This window comes from Protomyctophum parallelum, assembly GCF_964188405.1.
Source record: "Protomyctophum parallelum genome assembly, chromosome: 12".
NCBI classification, from domain to species: Eukaryota; Metazoa; Chordata; class Actinopteri; order Myctophiformes; family Myctophidae; genus Protomyctophum; species Protomyctophum parallelum.
Window position 1 is genome coordinate 41,568,481 of NC_139712.1, and position 19,306 is coordinate 41,587,786.

The 19,306-nt window shown below is 41.3% G+C and overlaps 1 protein-coding gene across 1 annotated transcript; it reads left to right on the forward strand.

The window, feature by feature from the left end:
- The first annotated feature begins 3,828 nt into the window (after positions 1-3,828).
- Positions 3,829-18,647, forward strand: slc51a (solute carrier family 51 member A). Its single transcript, XM_083778488.1, has 8 exons — positions 3,829-4,348; positions 9,584-9,735; positions 10,382-10,455; positions 11,666-11,824; positions 13,266-13,377; positions 13,511-13,657; positions 14,992-15,097; positions 16,951-18,647. The coding sequence occupies exons 1-8, from the start codon at positions 4,276-4,278 to the stop codon at positions 17,097-17,099; spliced, it is 972 nt and encodes a 323-aa protein (XP_083634614.1). The 5' UTR covers positions 3,829-4,275; the 3' UTR covers positions 17,100-18,647.
- Positions 18,648-19,306: the final 659 nt, after the last annotated feature.

Sequence of the window (19,306 nt, forward strand, 5' to 3'; positions counted from 1 at the left end):
TCCAGTTTTAATATTGCTCTCATTGCTTTCTTTGGCTAAATCGCAATTCCTGTTGCACAACCATAATCCATAAACCTTAAGAAAGAAATGTTCACAGATTTTGCAGATGTGCATTTCGTCGCAGCTTGATTCAATTTATTTGGGTATGCGGAAAATAAGACCAATCACACATATTGACAGCAGTGCACACGTTATGCAACAATAATAGCTCTGTCATAACGGGATGGATGTTCTCTTGTCCCATTTGGTTTGTTTGCCAACTGTTGGGTTGAGGCTGCTCTGAAGAGATGACTAACGTTTGGGTCAAAAAGGTCCCAAATATCAAGGTCCTGCAATCACTCCCCAATCCAAAAAGGCCTAGCTTTAGTTTCGGCTTTTAATGTTAGTTTTAGTTTTTAAAGTTCCGGAAAAAAAGATGCACTTCACTAAGCCATCTACAAAAAGAAATGTGTTCATAACTGACTTGAACAATAAATAAAGAGCAAAACAAACGTTAGCATCTGTCCTGTTCCAAGTGGTGAAAGATTTTCTAATTGAGCTCAACAACCTTCATGAAGATTGGTCACACTATTATCACATTTATTTTCCAAGTGAAAGCCCCATTACTTTGGAATTTGGACTTTCTTTGGAACTCCTTTGAACAGCTGTCCTTATCCTTCTGAAGAAGTAGGTGGCTTATTGTCGGTATCAGCCGGTAACACGCCGGAGTCTATCCCCGTTACAATGCACTAGACCCCTGGGAGATGGAGTCTATCCCCGTTACAATGCACTAGACCCCTGGGAGATGGAGTCGATCCCCGTTACAATGCACTAGACCCCTGGGAGATGGAGTCTATTCCCGTTACAATGCACTAGACCCCTGGGAGATGGAGTCTATTCCCGTTACAATGCACTAGACCCCTGGGAGATGGATTGCTGAGGTGGAGCGCCACACCTACCATCAGCTCCCAGTACTTCCCACATGACTTGTTGCAGCAAGACGTGCTACTCATTGGCTGAGTTGGCGGTGTCTGGGATCGAACCCATGAACTTGTGGTCCAAAGGTGAGAGCTCTACAGACTGAGCTACCCAGACACATCCAAATCCAAATTCTGACTAGCATCCAAATCGGACCAAATGGCCAAATCCTGAGTGTTGGTTTACTGTAAATCTGTCTATCAATGGACCATTTAAGATAAGGTTCTGAGTTAACAATGCTACTGGGGTCCTGGGCAACTCACAAGGGTGTGTCTTTTTCCTGTATGATCCTGTTGTTGCAGATGTAATGACACACAGATGTAATGACACACACACACAGCTTGAGTGATCATTTCCAGGGAAGTATAATGAGTGTATACTGTGTATGCATTCGTGTGTGTGTGTGTGTGTGTGTGTGTGTGTGTGTGTGTGTGTGTGTGTGTGTGTGTGTGTGTGTGTGTGTGTGTGTGTGTGTGTGTGTGTGTGTGTGTGCGCGCACTTGTGCACGGACGGCATTCATGTGTGTCTTGTCTGTGATATGAACCCACAAGGTAAATGACCACTAGGACATTTGAACTGCCAATGATCTTCTGTGGAGAGTAAACACACCCCTGGTTAAAAACCAAACAAGTGTGACCTCCACATGCCATGCATAAGCAGCCATGCACCCAAGAGCTTTGAACCTTTGGAACCACTCAATAAGCCTCGTAGTAATGGCTGTATAATGCTCTGTATAAAATGCATGTTAACAAAATAGACTAAATGATTATGTGGAAATTCAAATACAGAATAGAATTTAAACATTAACATTTCCCTTCCCTGCAATTGTCAGTCTTTCGACCTCAGTGGTTCTCAACATTGGGTCCAGTGTTCTTTGTGGGGGGCTCCACTCAAAAAGTTGGAACTGGCCTAGAGGCAAATGGACCCTTATGGGCCTGTAACTCTGTGGGGGTCCTTGAAATGTAAAAAGTTTAAGAAGCACTGCTTTAGAGTACAGTATTTCACAGTGTAATTACAGATGAATCAACGTGAAAGCAAAGTGTTGGTAAATCCATGGCCCCAGGCTAAGGAAATGCGCAATCAATTGACTCAACAGCTGGTAAGAATAACTGAATCATCCTGCATTTAACATCAACATTGATAACCTTTCTCTTCTTTTTCACACACACACACACACACACACACACACACACACACACACACACACACACACACACACACGCACAAGCACATGCACGTGCACATGCACACGCACACACACACACACACACACACACAGAGGAGAGCTTTGTGTGATTTGTGAATCAATCAAGGATAAGGACATTGTGATTCGTTTCAGTGTTTTTATAAAAACATAAACATTTTTGGAACCTTCCACTGTAACCTCAACCTTCAGACACAGAGGACACTTAATTATGCTGAAAGGACAGCAAGAAGGTTTTCAAGCGATGTCTATCTAACATTTTGCTTTTAGACCAGCGATACACAACCTGTGGACTGGGCCCACAAGTTTAAACATTGTATGGGGTGCATACAAAAGTTCAAATTAGATGTGAAAATGACCCCATAACTGGGCCATAAGTATTTTAAAGTGAAACACAAGTGAAACTTTAAAGTTGATTTAATCGATTAGTTTGATTTACTGTATTGTCATGAACTATAATCAATGTACTGACACTTTTAAAACTGTACTTTTATTATGTAGTGATGCCCTAGTGTTTCTTGTTCTGCCTAGTTGTGTTTGCCTGTCTTGTCATACCTCCCTGTGATTACTAGTTTTCTCCACCTGGGTCCTGTTAGTCTCCCAGCCAATCCCTGTGTTGATTGTTAGTCCTGTTCACCTGTGTCTTGTGATCCCTGTGTCTACTTAAACCCTCAGTTCCTTATGTTCCCTGCTTGAGTATATAGATGTTGTTAATTTGTTATGGTGTTCTGTAAGTAGTGTTTCCAGTCCTATGTTATCCTGAGTTTTGGCTTTTGGGTGAATAAATCCCTCTGCATTTGACCTCCTGCCTTTGACCAGTCTGTTCTGCGTTTTGGGTCCTACTTCTGAGTCGCATCGTAACAGTTTCACCTGCAGCAGGGAGCCTGTGAGAGTTGTGCACGACCACATCACCTGTCTGAGTGTCTCTGTTGTGCTTCCTCTAGAATAGATGTCATCCATGTCTCTAGTCTGGTTCCCTCGTCGTCAGTGTGCCAGTCCATTTATTGGGTTGTTGGTTGGGTAGTCTGTTCTAGTGGCCAATTGGTAATAGGCCTATACTATTGCTGATTCCTCCTGTCAGTCTGTAGGCTATAATACAGGCCTTTGCCTTTACTGCAAAACCCTGACAGTTTGAAGGAGGGACTACAAGGAATTATAAATGGAAACAATATAGCCTATACACCATGCACCATGCCCCCATCACCTGATTCGGGCACAGTGGACCGACACAGCTGTTTAACATCCTAAAATGATAGGAATCTTAATCTGTCAACATCACTGTTAGGAAACTTATAGACTAGCGGTCAACTTACTGTAGGCTACAACATGTAAACGGGCTTCAAAGCAGTTGTTTTTGTCAAGTCCCTCAATTGGAGAGAGGCTCAGCTAGAGAGCATCGTCTTCAGAGTTCAGACAGCATAAAATGTTTGCAAGCAAAATGCCTCACATGACGACGCCTCTGCATCGGTATCCATGGGAACAGGGGGCATGTGATGGGAAAGCAAGCTTCAGGCTCCCGTCCTCAGGAATGCCCCACACCCCCTCCCCTTCCCTTTCCTCATGCCCCCTTTCCCGGTGAAGCGGCAGCCTTTATATTATTTCTTCTATCACTGAGACATTCTCTCTTCCTTTGGGAGTACGGTGGTTCAATGCATGGGCAATTCTTGTGTGAACAACGGGACAGTCTGGGAGGAGGACCGACCGAACATGAAATCTTGCACAATTGGCCCCTCCAGCGCCCACGGGACCCCCGTGCATTGCGTCAATTACTAGACAGTCATCCGTGATTTGTCAGAGGAGTAACGTCCGGTACGGCGTACACAAAACCAAGGCGTTCCTCCTCCTATTTCAACAACAAATTGTTTTCGGGAGCCGGGGGTGATTCCCAAAATCCCTGCACCACCGTTGTCTCAGTGGCATTTCCACTGCAGTGCAGGGCTCTCGGGGAGGTATTTCTTCTTGTCGCTGCAGTGTATGGGCCACTCTCTTGAAACTTTTAGAGGGCACTCAGGGCAGAATAGATCCTTTCATCGCCGGTTCTGAACGTCTGGACATAAGCAAGTGGTTGAAATTGGAAATTGCACCGCGAGAACTTTCACTCTTTTACAGCCAGTATGGACGGAACCAATCGAACTATTGACCCGAGTTGCAGGGACCAACCACCGGTTGCAATCGACATCATTCTTCGTGAGTAGACTTGGCTGACTTGCATTTCATTTTGTGTAAAAAAAGAGCCTGGGTTAGGTATAGTTGAGATGCAGATCGGAGTCTTTGTGCATTTCTTTCTCTCCATCAGCCGATGGGGTACGTTAGCTAGCCTATATATGCCCTATGACCCACCATGCTGTATTAATTGTTTAACCTGCTGCAGTGCTGCTAAATAAGACTTCGATACATTACATTATTTTATAAAAAAAAACTATTTCTGGCTGATTCTCCACCTTCCACATTTTAAATCCTCACATTGCTTTTGAACTGGTTGATCAAGCCAGCTGTGTCTGACCACATCTTTTCACACATTGCCAAACAGTCTCAAAGAATATTAAAGTTTAAATGCCATTTGTTATAAATGGCGTGTTTATAGCCTATATAGGCCTATCCAAATTCATTATCATTTATAGGCCTATAGGCGATTAAAATGTTAAAATGTCCATATTATATTGTCCTATATAATGAGCATGGCTTGTTATTTAATGCAATATACCCGTTATACCGGTTGTGCCCCACCCTTAGAGTATATATACATGTAAATGTAATGTAAGTATACTCTAAGGCCCCACCATATATAGTAGACTATACCAGTATAGCCTGTCTGTCTGTGTCCCTTTTCATCTTCTTACTCATACTGTAAGTCATATGAACGAATTAAGCCAAATTACAAATCCATATATTGATATTATTATAGGCTAATATAAATCACAAACCTATCCTAAAACCAAATCAGAATCAGATCAACTTTATTGCCCAACAGTGATTTTAAAAGTGGGGTTCGTGGACCCCCAGGGGTCCTTAGGGCTTTCCTGGGGTCCAAAGTTTGGTTCGTGGACCCCCAGGGGTCCTTAGGGCTTTCCTGGGGTCCCCATATGCATCAAAGCCACTTTAATCCTTACATGTATATTGGCTAATTAAAATAGCTTGTAGATTAAAAAAATTAATTAACACATTTTAAATATTTTAACAACACAAATCTTGTATCCAGTTCCCTGACACAAACTATTTTCAGATGGGGGGCCAAATACATTCATTTGGGGGTCCCTCGGACATGAAAACGTTTGAGGAACCCTTCATTGGATTAGACTAATCTTTCATTTTTGTAGCCTATTCTGTGTGCATATGCTGTGCACTGTGCCAATGTCCTGGGAAAACAAAGTTGTAGTAGAATACACCTGTTTCATTTGAACTAACTTACTTAATATGCACAATAAGATCCACAATGACATTATTTATTTATAAATGTATTATCGTTTATCATAGTTCCTGGTTAATTTTCAGTAACTTCTTGTTTTTTGTCAGAGTTTTGTTTGGTTTGACCTGATTCATTTTCACACAAAAATGAGAATGGCGCACCCTTCTCGGATAACACATTTTTCTTGTGGAAAACCACATGATGGACATCTTTATTCCATCCTGTGTGCCAAGTGTGAATATCAGAGACAGCTGCCTATAGTAACCATTCATTTAGTGAAGATCTTCATTGGCCCTGAACTTACAGGCAGGTTAGTTTAACCACACTCGACATCTGAAGGACACACCTGTTGTCAGACTTAAGGCCAGTCCACAGCACACCAATGCAACACCGTGCAACATGCAACTACGGTTGACAAGGTGACGAATAAACCCTCTTGTACCTCTTGAGAGACATTGTAAAACTTATTGCTTTAATTCAAGGCATACTACTTTGGTATACAGAAAGCATAATTTGTCAATTTATTTAATTCCCTAAAAAGCCAGAAATCCATGTCAGACTGTGCAAAATATGAACGGGGGTACACACAAGGACCAGGGCAGACCAAGGATACTGACTTTTTTATTATAACATTGTGCTTATTATCCAGTGTTATTATGCAGTAGTAGACTACTGTATTTTTATATTTATACTCTAGAGGTCAGGTTGGGCCGGCCCTCACACCTACAGTACGTTGCACCACAGATCAGACTGATATGCCCATATGTTGTATCTGTATCTGTTAGCCTTGTCCCTTTTATGCCAATTTAACCCATTCTGACCGGGCACCCATTTTGGTGTCAGCATCATGTTATGCTTTAGCTATTTAAAAAGAGCAGATCTACAAGCTCATATCGCGCCACCGAGTGGCGCGATACGAGCTTGTAGGTCTGCTATTTTTGAAAAATCTAAGAGCGACTGACATTTTTAGAATCTGATCTCAGGTCAGAATGGGTTAATCAGACCAGTGTGTGTCCGGCGGAAACCTCGTATGAATCTGATCTCAGGTCAGAATGGGATATATGTCCATATATGGACATGCCCCCGTTTGTGCCCATGCATGGTGCTGACTGATTTGTTTGTGCCTGATGCCATGACGAGTGATGACACATGGAGGTCTGTGACTGGTACATTTTGTACATAGGGAATTTACAATTTTGTGAAACACTAACACTTATTGGGAGGTCTTTGTTTTAATGTCTTGGAAGTTTTTAGCCTAATTTGTGTGCTGCTCTCTTAATTGGCCAGGGCTCACTTGAAAATAAATAAAGAAAAGATTTGTAGCATCCTGGGCTGTTAGTTGGTTGAGGAGGGATTTCCCAGCCTGCCTTGGGTGCATCTGTGTCTGATTATGTATGTTTTTGTTTGTTATTTAATTAGTATGTGCAAAGGAAAGGAATTGTTATTTTGGTCTATAATCTGTCAGTCACAGGGTTTATGTGTTGTGTTGCAACAGAGAGGTTAGTTGTGTTGAGAGACCCCCTCTCCAGTTCCTCATGGACTCTGTCAGAGAGATGCATTTGCTGTATGAGTCAAATAAAAGACATTCAATGGGTTGATTGTTCATTACATTGGTAAACCAGAAGTGGGATGGCATTTCGTTTTTGACTAGCCAATTATATGTGCTAATTCTTATCTCCATTACCACTTTCGGTTCTGCGTTGCTGATATCCGTAGCATACTGAAAATACACAGTATCAGCCCCCACACGGAACATTTTTGTATGATACAGTGACAACATGACCAATTGTGAAGGACACGTGGGCGAGTATTAAATGACATACTGTAGTTGATTTGATTTGATGTTATTAGACATCAAAGAAAAACAACGTCAAGGATATAAATACAACAAAGTCGTGAGACTTATTTCCATTGCGGTCCTTGGTCTGAGACGAACAATATATTACAGTAGATACAGGCAGTGCAACAATAAATAAAACACTCTAGAGCTACACTACTTACAGCATGAATAAAAGGGATCTCATTATAAATATAAGTGATCATATTTTCTGCAATATTTTCTTAACCTAAAAGGTTTGATACTGATGATCGGTCCAGTTGCTTCTATGAGATTAGCTGCACACATTCAGACACACTTCTCTCTTCAGTTTTCATTTATAATGACATTTTGGCCCAGTAAGCAGCACACCCCTATTGGTCCATTCTGTTGCCCCAGTGACCTGGGTCAGAAGAACTGTTACGGGTGTTCTCCTCTGGTTGTCTGTGGCACTTTTTCCCTCTTGCTCAACACACATGCAGTCCTCTCTGTCCCCCACTGCAGCAGATGTAGTCCTGTTTTGGTGCCAGTCAGCTCTGTTGGCTTTTCACTATACTCTTTAATCTATTATATTTGATTTAGCTGCTAGTGCTAGCTTAATTCATCTTTCACATGCTGGCAACTCGGCTCTGAAAATTGCCAAAGTAGTGTGGTGAATCTGCCTGTCAGTACAGTCAGAAGACGCACCTAGAAGAGTTGAGCACAGCAGCAAGATATGTATTATCCGTGTATCTACCCCTATCTAGTAAAAATGATATATGATTAAAAATGCCTTAAAGAAAGACATTGTTGAGTAGGGTTTCACTTTCAACTATTGATTATTTTCTTAGTACTGATTATTATTCTAAATAAGTCTTCTTCTAAATTGATTTATCTGATTAACTACTGACTGAATAATTAACTCTAAAAAGTGTCACACAAAATTATTGAAAAGAGCACAAAGTTCACCACACTTTGCTATTTTTGCTACTTGTTACAAGATTGTTTTTAAATATAATAAATCTATTGGTTCAATCAAATGTTGCACCCCTATTGTTGCATCAGGATGGCTTGACCATTGAGTGTGTTTTGTGACTGATATCGTGTGATTGTTGAGGATGATGGAAGATGCCAGAGAATTAATGGCTCAAGACCCAAAAGTGCCCACAATCCATGAATTTCCTTGAAACGATTAACCCAACCTTTGTTCTCGTCTTTCTTTTTCCATGTGAACAGCCAACACTCATCACGTTCGCTTTCTTTCCGTAGAACAGCTGTTTATTTGAGCAAGGTAATCACATCCATGTGTTTGTCAAACTTTAGAAGCTCTTCCCAGAAATGAGTAACTTTTTTTAAGTGAGGTTCATACAAGGATTTTGGAAAGGCTGCGTTATCACAAGGTTACACATAGAGACACAGCAAGAGTTTTCCCCTGAGGCTGTTAGAGCCCTGAACAATCACAACACAAAACAAAATATAAATGTATCCATTATATAATTATTTTTCTGTTTATATTGTTTTCAACAATATCATGGCAGGTAAGAATGTGTCCCATATTTAAACTAGAACTGTATAAGGTGTACTTAATACTTATTTAAATAAAATATAAATTTATATTTCAAACATATTTAGGGTATGAGTAGTAGGCTACAAGCATGAGGCATATGGTTCTTGTGAGCTGTTCTGTATGTGCAACAGGTCCAACTAATATGTGGGGAATGGCTACATATTTTAGTCGTTATGGCAAATCTTCTCAAAAACTACAAATAACAATTTCCTCTGTCTCGCAGAATATTTGGAGAACAGTATTCTAAGAATGCAATTAATTCCCTCCTGTCTTTCTAGAAGTACGCATTTTGGCTGTTCACAACTAAATGCTGTTAGGATGGAAGCCCTAAAATGTCAGGAATCATGAGCGGGATAAGTAACACAATAATACAAACAAATTCCATCCTGCAATATATTACAAATTACATAAAACATTTTCAAGACAATATGTGAGAATTGAAACAAACTTGAGACTACAATTAGCCTGTCATATATCATTTTCATTTCAATATTAGTTAAACATATTTTATATCAACTACATACACTACACCATGTTTTCTTTTCGAGGGGAAGGGTTTCTCCTCTGCAACCCGTCCAGTAACCATAATGTGTTCTTCTGTGCCTAGAGTACATTAGTTTCAAATCTTCATTAATTTCTACTCTCTCTCTCCAGAACTGGATGTCTTTGGGATCGTCCTGTACTCTGTGCTGACTTTAATGGCAGCCGTCTCCATGCTGGTCTACATAGAAGAATGCATCTATTTCTATATCAAGTTGCCGTCCAACAAGAAGAGCGTTGTGGTCTGGGTCAACGGTGCCGCACCGGTAAGACTAAAAGCAGTTTTTATATACTTACATGCCAAACGTCTGTTACTTAAAGGAGAATTCCATGCTAGAAGGCTTTCTTACCTTTATTTGTAGTTAACACCTGGACCAAAGAGGTCCAGGTGTTATTTTGTGCAAAAGTGCATTATTGGCTATTTCCCCTAATATAAGCCATCAATGAATTGAATTGCAAGGAATTGAATGGGGCATTGGGGTGTTGTGCTAATTCGCTTATTTCCATCGCTCAAAAATCATTTTTTTTTAAATATACCGGTATCCTCTCTTCATAATGTAAATATTATCCAAGGCGGCACACTTTACTACTTATTTCGATGGAAATAAGTGAATTTGCACAAAAACCCAACCCCCATTGAGAACTTACTGTATATTAGGGTTAGGGGAAATAGCCACTAATGCACTTTTGCACAAAATAACACCTGGACCTCTTTGGTGGGGACGTAACAACTACAAATAAAGGTAAGAAAGCCTTCTAGCATGGAATTCTTGAAACGGGAATTGGCTATTCAATTCGGTTCAATTATTCATTTGAAAAAGGTTTTTTTTCTGCACGAGACATGCGTTGACTCATCATACGTTCTCTCTCTCTCTCTCTCTCTCTCTCTCTCTCTCTCTCTCTCTCTCTCAGGTGATTGCCACCATGTCATGTATGGGGATGTGGGTTCCCAGAGCTACCATGTTTACTGACATGACCTCCGCCTGGTGAGTGTCTCCTTCTTCACTCCCTCGCTGCATGTCTCCTCTGTCCTTAGCTTACATCCCATGCTGCGCTGGGTTTTCTTTCAGTATGGAACCCCTGTAGTGAGAGGTCAGCAAGGCAAGGGAATCCACACCGAAAATCACGCAGAGTGATATACTAGAAAACAGGGCTGGCATTGTACAATAGGCTACACTAGTAATGCTTGTTTTCTCTACTCACTCTTTCTCAGAATCTCACCATTCCTCTCTTCCCCTCTCAGACATACTGTAGTATTGAACCTCTTCCTCTGTCACGTTCTGACTCCTTACGTGTTCCTCTTACACTATTCTTCTTTCGTATGCCGTGGATCTGCTAGCTGTCTACAAATATTGTAGTCCTACGAACCGCTAGGACAGATCAGCGCCAGATTTCTTGTGCACATGCCAGTAGACCAAGGAAGTAACGCCATACGTTTCCTTTTCACATCTTTTATTGTTTGGAAAATATTTAATGTGTGTGGCCAGTGTGGCACAGAAGTACCTCCACTAATATTTAATGTTTTATACTTTTTTAAATATTTAACTTAATTTTATAATGGAAGTCAATAAAGCACCGAAGTCTGACGTAATGTACGCATGCATACCTGGGTCACGGTTTTCTTCCCCCCATTCTGACTTGCTATAGACGAATATAATATCGTGGCATATAAGAACTGTGATACAAAAATAAACAAATTAGCCCCACGGTTTGACTCATATGGGCAACGGTGAGAAAACGCAAATGTTACCGCCGCCTATGAATTCAATTTGCGCCAGTCATGCTGTACATTACAGCTGTACATACGTCACAGACTGGCCAAATGAAGTCCGAGATCCACATTGGAGCCACACCGTTCCCATGTAGATCCAGAAATAATTTAATTTCTGTCATGTAAAGTGAACTACATAATGTCAAACCAATAGAACTACATATGTCACTATACCAGGTCTGTTGTGCGCATGTGCGCGCCGGTATGTGTGGGTTGTGAATGAATGACACATGTGAATAAACCAGTCAGTTGTTATGTAACCCCCGCATGCGATTGTCAGAGCGTCCTGTGTTCTAATCTAAAGTAAGATTACAAGCGTCTGAAAACGTCACATGGTGTCAGGACTCAGAAGTAATAAGCTTGAACCACTGCCCCCCTTTATTGTTTACCTCTGTCCTGTTCCATATGTGCACATCTCTCCGTAGCTACTTTGCCATCGTTGTGTACAAGTTCCTGATTCTGATGCTGGAGGAGGTGGGTGGCGACGAAGCCTTCCTGCGACGAGCGGGGAAACACAAACTGAGGATCAGCACGGGACCCTGTTGCTGCTGCTGCCCGTGTCTGCCATTTGTGGCCATCTCACGGTGAAGCACAAACACTTTCTGAGTATTTAGACACTGAGCTGAGATCACTGTTCTTACATCGTTTAAATGGAGACCAACAATAACCACGACCTGCCCTCTGTCAGCTGTTAACATTATTTACACTGTAACAAATCAATTTATTTAAGACCGTTACAGATTACATTTATTCGATTTCAGGGGAGAGAGGACGTTTTGGCAACAAGTCGATGTCTAGTTAAAATCTTTGAATATTGCATAATGTCACGTACAGTAATGTATGTTTTAACAAAAAAAAGAAGCAAGGTCTACTCTTTGTTCTGTGCAAGACAGGTTGAATGCCCCCTCGGCTATTTAACCCTCTCAGTGTACAGAGGGGTCCCCCTGTGTTTTTCATCACATATTAGACCTATATTACACCCCCTACTGGCTAAAACAAAGGCCACTAAACCTATACATTCTTCATGCATATCATTAGTTATGCCTGAAGAAGGTCCTTTGCCAATAATGTAGTTGAATTGGCTCATGTATACATTAGCTCACTATACCCTCACTATATATGAGGAAGCTTGATGGAGGGGAAAGGAACTGGTTGGAATAACGTGTTCCTTCCACGCGCTACGTCCAACCAGGGAAACTCCCCCCTGTCAGGTGTAAAGGAGCAACTTGGACACTCAGGCATGAAGGAAGCATGAGTTCAAGTCCGTTGCTCTCCCCTTGTCCCCCATATATGGGGATTAGGTTGGTGGAGGGTGTGTAGAGCCCAGGATCACATTAGATGATTGACACAGGGGTGAAAAATGGGTTACAAAATCATGGGATAAAAATATATTATTTACATGAGGAAGCTGGACGCTATCATGGACAACTCATTCCCCGCCACATGGAGTTTGGCAGGAGGGGAAATGATAGATTCATCATCCACAAGGGATGTGGATCGTAGACTGTACTAGACTGTCTTTTGTGCCGTTAGCTCTTAGAGCATTATGAATAGAGACGGCACCCGAGTTCTCCTCCCATCCACTTGCATTAAGTTGCTCTAAAGCGCATGAGGCGATTTCAGTAGGAACAGAGTGCATTCTGGGATGGATTGGGCCCAAACACATGAACGCGCTGCCGTTGACTATCATTGCACACGTTCACGTGTGTTCACGTATGAAACAGCGTTCACGTGTCATCGTGAACGTGCACAATGATAGTCAACGGACCAGCGCGTTCATGTGTTTGGACCCACGCTGCAATACCAAATTCGGCCACCATGTCCATTTCGCCTCAGGGTTTCCTCCAGGTGCCGTCTCTATTCATATATACTCTAAGCGTTAGCTACATGAAGCTGTATAATGATGCACAAGATGGCCACTCTCTTATATAGTCACTTAGTCAGCAGTCGAGTGGGACAATAATAAGACTGGCTGGTTACAGTGTTTTAATACAGTGTTTTTCTTTTTTCAATGTCATAATCCAGGCGTTCTCTGTTCCTGCTGAAGCTGGGCTCCTTTCAGTTTGCCCTGCTAAAGATAATCTTCACCATCCTCTCCATCGTCCTCTGGACCAATGGAAACTTTGTCCTGGTTGACGTGAGTTGATGATGTTAATAAGCTGAAACAAATATCATTTTCAAACACTTAAAACTTTACAGTTAATACATATATATATATATATATTTGGAACTGACCCTACAGGGGTGTGATTGTGTAATTTGTGTTCCAGTTGAGCATCACTGGTGCAGCCATCTGGATCAACCCGTTTGTGGGCATCTTGACCATCATAGCCCTGTGGCCCGTCGCCATCATGTTTATGCACTTGAGGACCACCCTGCGAACGCTCAAAATCATTCCCAAGTATGCAATGTACCAGGTAAGGTGCTTCAGTCACACATGAACATCATGCATCTAAGCAGGCACATACTAAAGTTAATACCCCTAGAATGTGATCTTACATACATTTCATGTATTCCGAATACACAAACATGAATTGGTCCTATCCGAACACGGTTACTATAATGATCTCATCAGCATTTAAACTACCACTGCGTCTGCAATCACCCAATAATGAATTCCTAAGATTTGGGGACTAGTTTCATATTCATTTGAAAGTTCTGGCAGAAAACGTGTATTTAGTCAAATATCACCACTTTTCCATGAACTTTACACGGACGACATTCTCTCCGGTGAGGGGCACGGAATGAGTGCAGGACTGAACATATCAAAACTTCCTTTAGGGAGCACAAATGTATGGGACACACAATATAGGCACATGAAAGCGCAACACACCTGTCCATTGTGTGTCCCATACATTTGTGCATCCCAAACATGAACGGTTCCCAAAGGACGTTTTCATATTTTCAGTCCAGCTTTTCCTCCTGGAAAAGTGGGGATATTTAACTTTTTTACACACGTTTTCTGTCAGAACTTTCAAATGGATATGAAACTAGAGGACAATATCTGACTCCTAGTCTTCGGAATGAATTACTGGGTAAGTACACAGTATACACGCAGTGCTAGTTTAAATGCCGACGTTTGCAGTCTGCTAACCGTGCACGGATAGGACCGATCTATGGCTGGGTATTTGGAATACATGAAATGTATGTAAGCTATTAACAATATTGGAAAGGTGAATATTAGGAAAGCCAGACAATAATGCCAAACAATATTGTTGGCTGCTAGGAGTGCCACAGAAAAAAGAGTCACTTGTCCAACGGACAAGTACAATTTTAATGCACTTGTCCGGAAAGATTTATTACTTGTCCCGGACAAGCCTTAATGTCAAGCCCTGTCCAAGTATTACATGTGGCAATTGTGGCTGCATAGCAACCCATCATTGTCCTGGATAAATACACATAAAATGTTGGTAAACTAGACACCTATTGAGTATAAGGCAGGTGTCGCCATCCAGTCATATCTCTCATTAAGAGGATGCCTGTATTTGTTCTCAGTAAACGCTACACCCTGTACAACAGTCATCATCAACCTTTTTAATTTCAAGGACCCACAGTTTGACACGTTTCTTTATCTCTCGGACCGCAATCTAAACAGTAAACTCCACATTGTTCATTTAACACCAGATTAGGTTGTTTGCATTGTACCTGTTAAAGTGGCCGCTGAATGATTGTATGTTGACAGTTCTTATGGCTCTTGTAGTAGGATTTTCCAGTGATTATGTTATATTAATGTAATAATGTGTGTGTTTAGCTGGTGCTTATCCTGAGTCAGCTTCAAACTGCCATTATCAACATCCTGGCTATGAATGGTACCATTGCTTGTGCCCCACCCTATTCCTCCATGGCACGAGGATACTGTGAGTATAGTTCATCAATCTACATCACCCAAATCCCAACCTGTACGTGGGCTGGTCCCCACTGGTGGGCCCAGAGGATATTGCAAGTGAGCCCGCAAATATTTGGTAAAAAAAAACCCCACTATGGCCCTCATTTATCAATCGAGTGTAAAATCTGCCACAGATTCGAGTGCAGGTTTCGTAGTACACCCACGTCACCACGGCATTTATAAAGTGATCGCAAACAGCTGATCCTTCCTTAATTTCGTTCTCACGTTAATAAATGTCATGGCTGAATTTGATCTGGCACGCCCTAAGAAATCAAGCCTCGCCCTCGTTTTTGCGACCTGAACCACTGCTATACGATCTGGAAACCATGGTTACCGTGCCTTTCTGCCCGCCTCACCCCCCTCTCTCATACACACACACAGACACACACACGCTGCACGCACACGCAACTTGCAAGCCCAACTAACTGGTGTGTTGTTAAATAAATAAACAACGAACACCTGCATGAATTAAATAAAGTTGTAGGCCTACCCTGTCTGTTTCCCTCTCACCTCGCTTGCCTTGCTGTCATGTCCACGCACGCACGCACCTACATGACACATCGACATCGCATCGCCATGAATGGAATACATTTGGGCTGGCCTATATTAATTTTACCCATTCGTGCGCAGTGCACGGCGAAGGCGTGAGACTGCGCACTGCTGTGATATTAAAGTCCTGTGGGTGAATGTCAGTGATGCCTGCATGAGAGATAGGCTATCATGTCGTCAAGGCAGTCATAATCAACGTTTATGTAGTGATTTGATCATTGATGAACGAATCATAAACATATGGATGAAGGCTTGCCGCTTGCATGTGTGCTGGTATGTGTTGGCGACGCACGCCGCGGTCACGTCCTCCCCCGACCCCCGAAAATGATCTGCTTTTATCTGAACTGTCAAAACTGTCAAAACCTGTCTAAGCACTTATTTAAATGGTGAATAGCCTACTAGTACTTACTACAAATAGGCAAGCTGTATGCTTGTCATTGTCACTTGGAAATAAAGGCGTGCAGTCCATTTATGCCTTTTTTTAAATAATATCATAATCACATATGCTGCATCACCGCATGCGCTCCAAAATCATCTCACAAGTGCGCTCGCATAACGAGGCCAGTAAAGCACCGTTTGATTAAGCACAAACTAATACATTGTAAACATGTTATATTGTTTTTACGCGATTTTAATTACTTGTAAAGTTGGAAATCTCTCTTTTGTTTTTTACATACACATACCGTTTTATATTAACATTTTAGGAGTGAAAACATATGTTTAAATGCCTGTGACAGCCTCTCAGCTGGTCAAACAATGCTGCTCCGCTGTTCTAAGACAGAAAAACAGGTGAGGACAAAGCGTACGACAGCTGCCGAGCAAACGTGGGTTTTGAACGTTGTCACGTTCAATTTCAAGCTTTGCCGGAAATGTTAAATGCCGAAAATGTCGGTAATTTCGGCGTGCGCCCATATTTTGGCGTACGCACGGTTGATAAATGAGGGCCTAAGATTCTAATTCATTAATATTAAAAAAATCTATGTAATTTTTTTTAAACCCTGAAAGAAATGGGTTATTATGTTACTTCCATTGATCCGAGCCAGAAGACAATTGATTGATAGATTGATCATTAAAATTAATATCTGAAAATGCACACGGACCCATCTGACCACTTAGCATAGCAGCCATTTGGCTGCCTTGTTAGGTGGTCACATGGGTCAATGCTTTGGGAACTGCTGATCATATACATTTTCTCATCTATGAGTCCATTTATATGAAGCAGCTCTCTGCTGGACTTCATCATCTCACCTGTGACCTCTCGCTCTGTCTCTCTAGTGATGAGTCAGCAACTGTTGATTCTGGAGATGTTCATCATCACGCTGGTGAACCGCTTGTTGTACCGTCGACAGTACGAAGAGTTACCACAAGAGGCTTACAAGGACAACGAGAACACTTGCATGATCACGGGGCCAGAGAGCGCCTGAGCTCTCTATGTGTGTGTGTGAGTGTGTGAGTGTGTGATGTATGTGATTCTACATGATATTGTATTGGTATACTGTATATATCCAGGTGTGTCTTTGCTCTACTGCAAAACAAAGAGAATATATGGAGGGGAGCATAACGACCATGGCAAAATGAAACCGACAATAAAACGAACCAGTGGTGGAACGTGGACTAGTCCCTGGAAAGTACAGTTGGAGATCCACATAAGAACACAGCATGTATTGGATTCATGTAATACACTGACTGGCCTGTGGATGTCATGGATTTGCAAAGCTGTAGTGTAGTGTATCCGGTTCACATCTTGGAATAGCCTTCCTATCGCACATCAACAGGATTTTGATGTTCCCAGCTTTAGCCTCTTCGTAATAATTCCAGTTGAAGAATTGTCAAATTTTGTTTTTATTGCATTTTATTACAGTGTGTTCTTCATTTTACTATGACGCCATGTTGCACAATCAGGGTTCGCCATGCCGGCTTGTGGTGGACATTCAAATAGTACCAGAAATCAGAGCTATAGCTCTAAATGTATATACTACTTAGTGCTGTGGTCCTCAAAGTGGGTTGAGGGTCCTTCTGGGTTGCATGAAGGTGGTCCAAATGTGGACCATTATAGGTGTGTAACTGGGTACAAATGGAACAAAAAGGACCCATTTGATTCCATTTGTACACACTCAGAGTTATGGGGGGTCCTTGAAAGTAAAATGTTTGAGAACCACTGTCCTTATGGACTCCTAATGTGTCATAGTAAATCAGTGTCATAAATATTCTGAAGATGTAGCCTATAAACTACTACAGACTATATTCTGTGCACAATGCATACAATAGAATAGTTGTAGGATTTTTACAGTTAATTTGTAAGTCATTTACAAATACAATATCTGACCCACATAGGTATAGACACATTAGACAGCAGTGGCTTTGCATTGATGAAACCGTGTAGGTTGAACACACTGTTCCATTTTCCATTCTTTGAATGTAATGTTTTCACTGTCAACTGAATGAAAAACATCTCTCACATTTAAAAAACAAAAAAGTTAAACTGTTTAATGTGCCTTAAACAATTCATTGTTTCTCTCTGTTCTAAGAAGAGACCTTGAAACATTAAAGATGTCTTGTTCAAAAATGAGTGACTGTCTGTCTCTAGATAAAAATGTGATAAGTGCCACATTCAAGGGTGGGACATGCACACAATGATTACACAAGCATTGCTGTGTACATCTGTAACATTTGTCCACACACATTTCTATCGGCAGTAGAACCACACGTTTATTTATTAACTTTTATGGCAATATCGTTATTGTTTATTGTAGGTGGTCTGCTGCATGTCCCAGGTCCTAAACTTGTCATTGACTTTGTTCTGACCCACCATCTAATTCATGGCTTAGAAATAAATTGGCCTGAGGCTATACCCCCTCAAATGGAATATTAGTAATCTGTATGTTTGTGTTTTCTTTTGTAAACATAGGATCTGTACTGTCTGTCAACATTATAAAACCATACAATGTCAGTATTTTTTAAAATATCATCGATTGAAATACTTTAAATGTGTCTTGTCTTGTGTCATTTATGATTTATCATCTTCTATTCTATTCTATCCTTGCAAGTTATTTTTCCAGTCCTGCAGACTTGACTTGTCAGGGTGGTGATGTCTTCCCGCGCGCAGCCACTAGGTGGTACTAGCACTGGTAGACGTGACAGAGAACTGTCATAGAGCGGGTGGTGGTCTGGTCATCATAATAATAATTATGGATAGTTTAAAGGGAGTAGCAGTCTTTGAATACACGCTTTTTATATTTTATAGTGCAAATCATCACGAGCTAAAACAAAACAAAACGAATCCTACATGTTTAGATGTCTCTCTGTCGGCTGTCATCCCGTAGGCCTAAATGTAATAATTAAATAGCAGCTAGGATGATGTGATGATAATTTATAAATATGTTTACAAACTTCGGAGTTGGGACTTCCAGGTCATCGATTGCTGGTCCCATATACAGGCATACACTGACTGGTATTTGGAAAACATATAACACATGGTCCATTGTGTTTGTGTCCAAGCTATAATTATGTTGTACAGTACAGTAGTAGCATGTGTTCCGCAAAGATAATTTATAATGCAAAATAATTCTCTTATCTTAACCTGTTGTGACCATAGAGTTATAACTATATGGTTGTGACGCCCTGCGGGCAA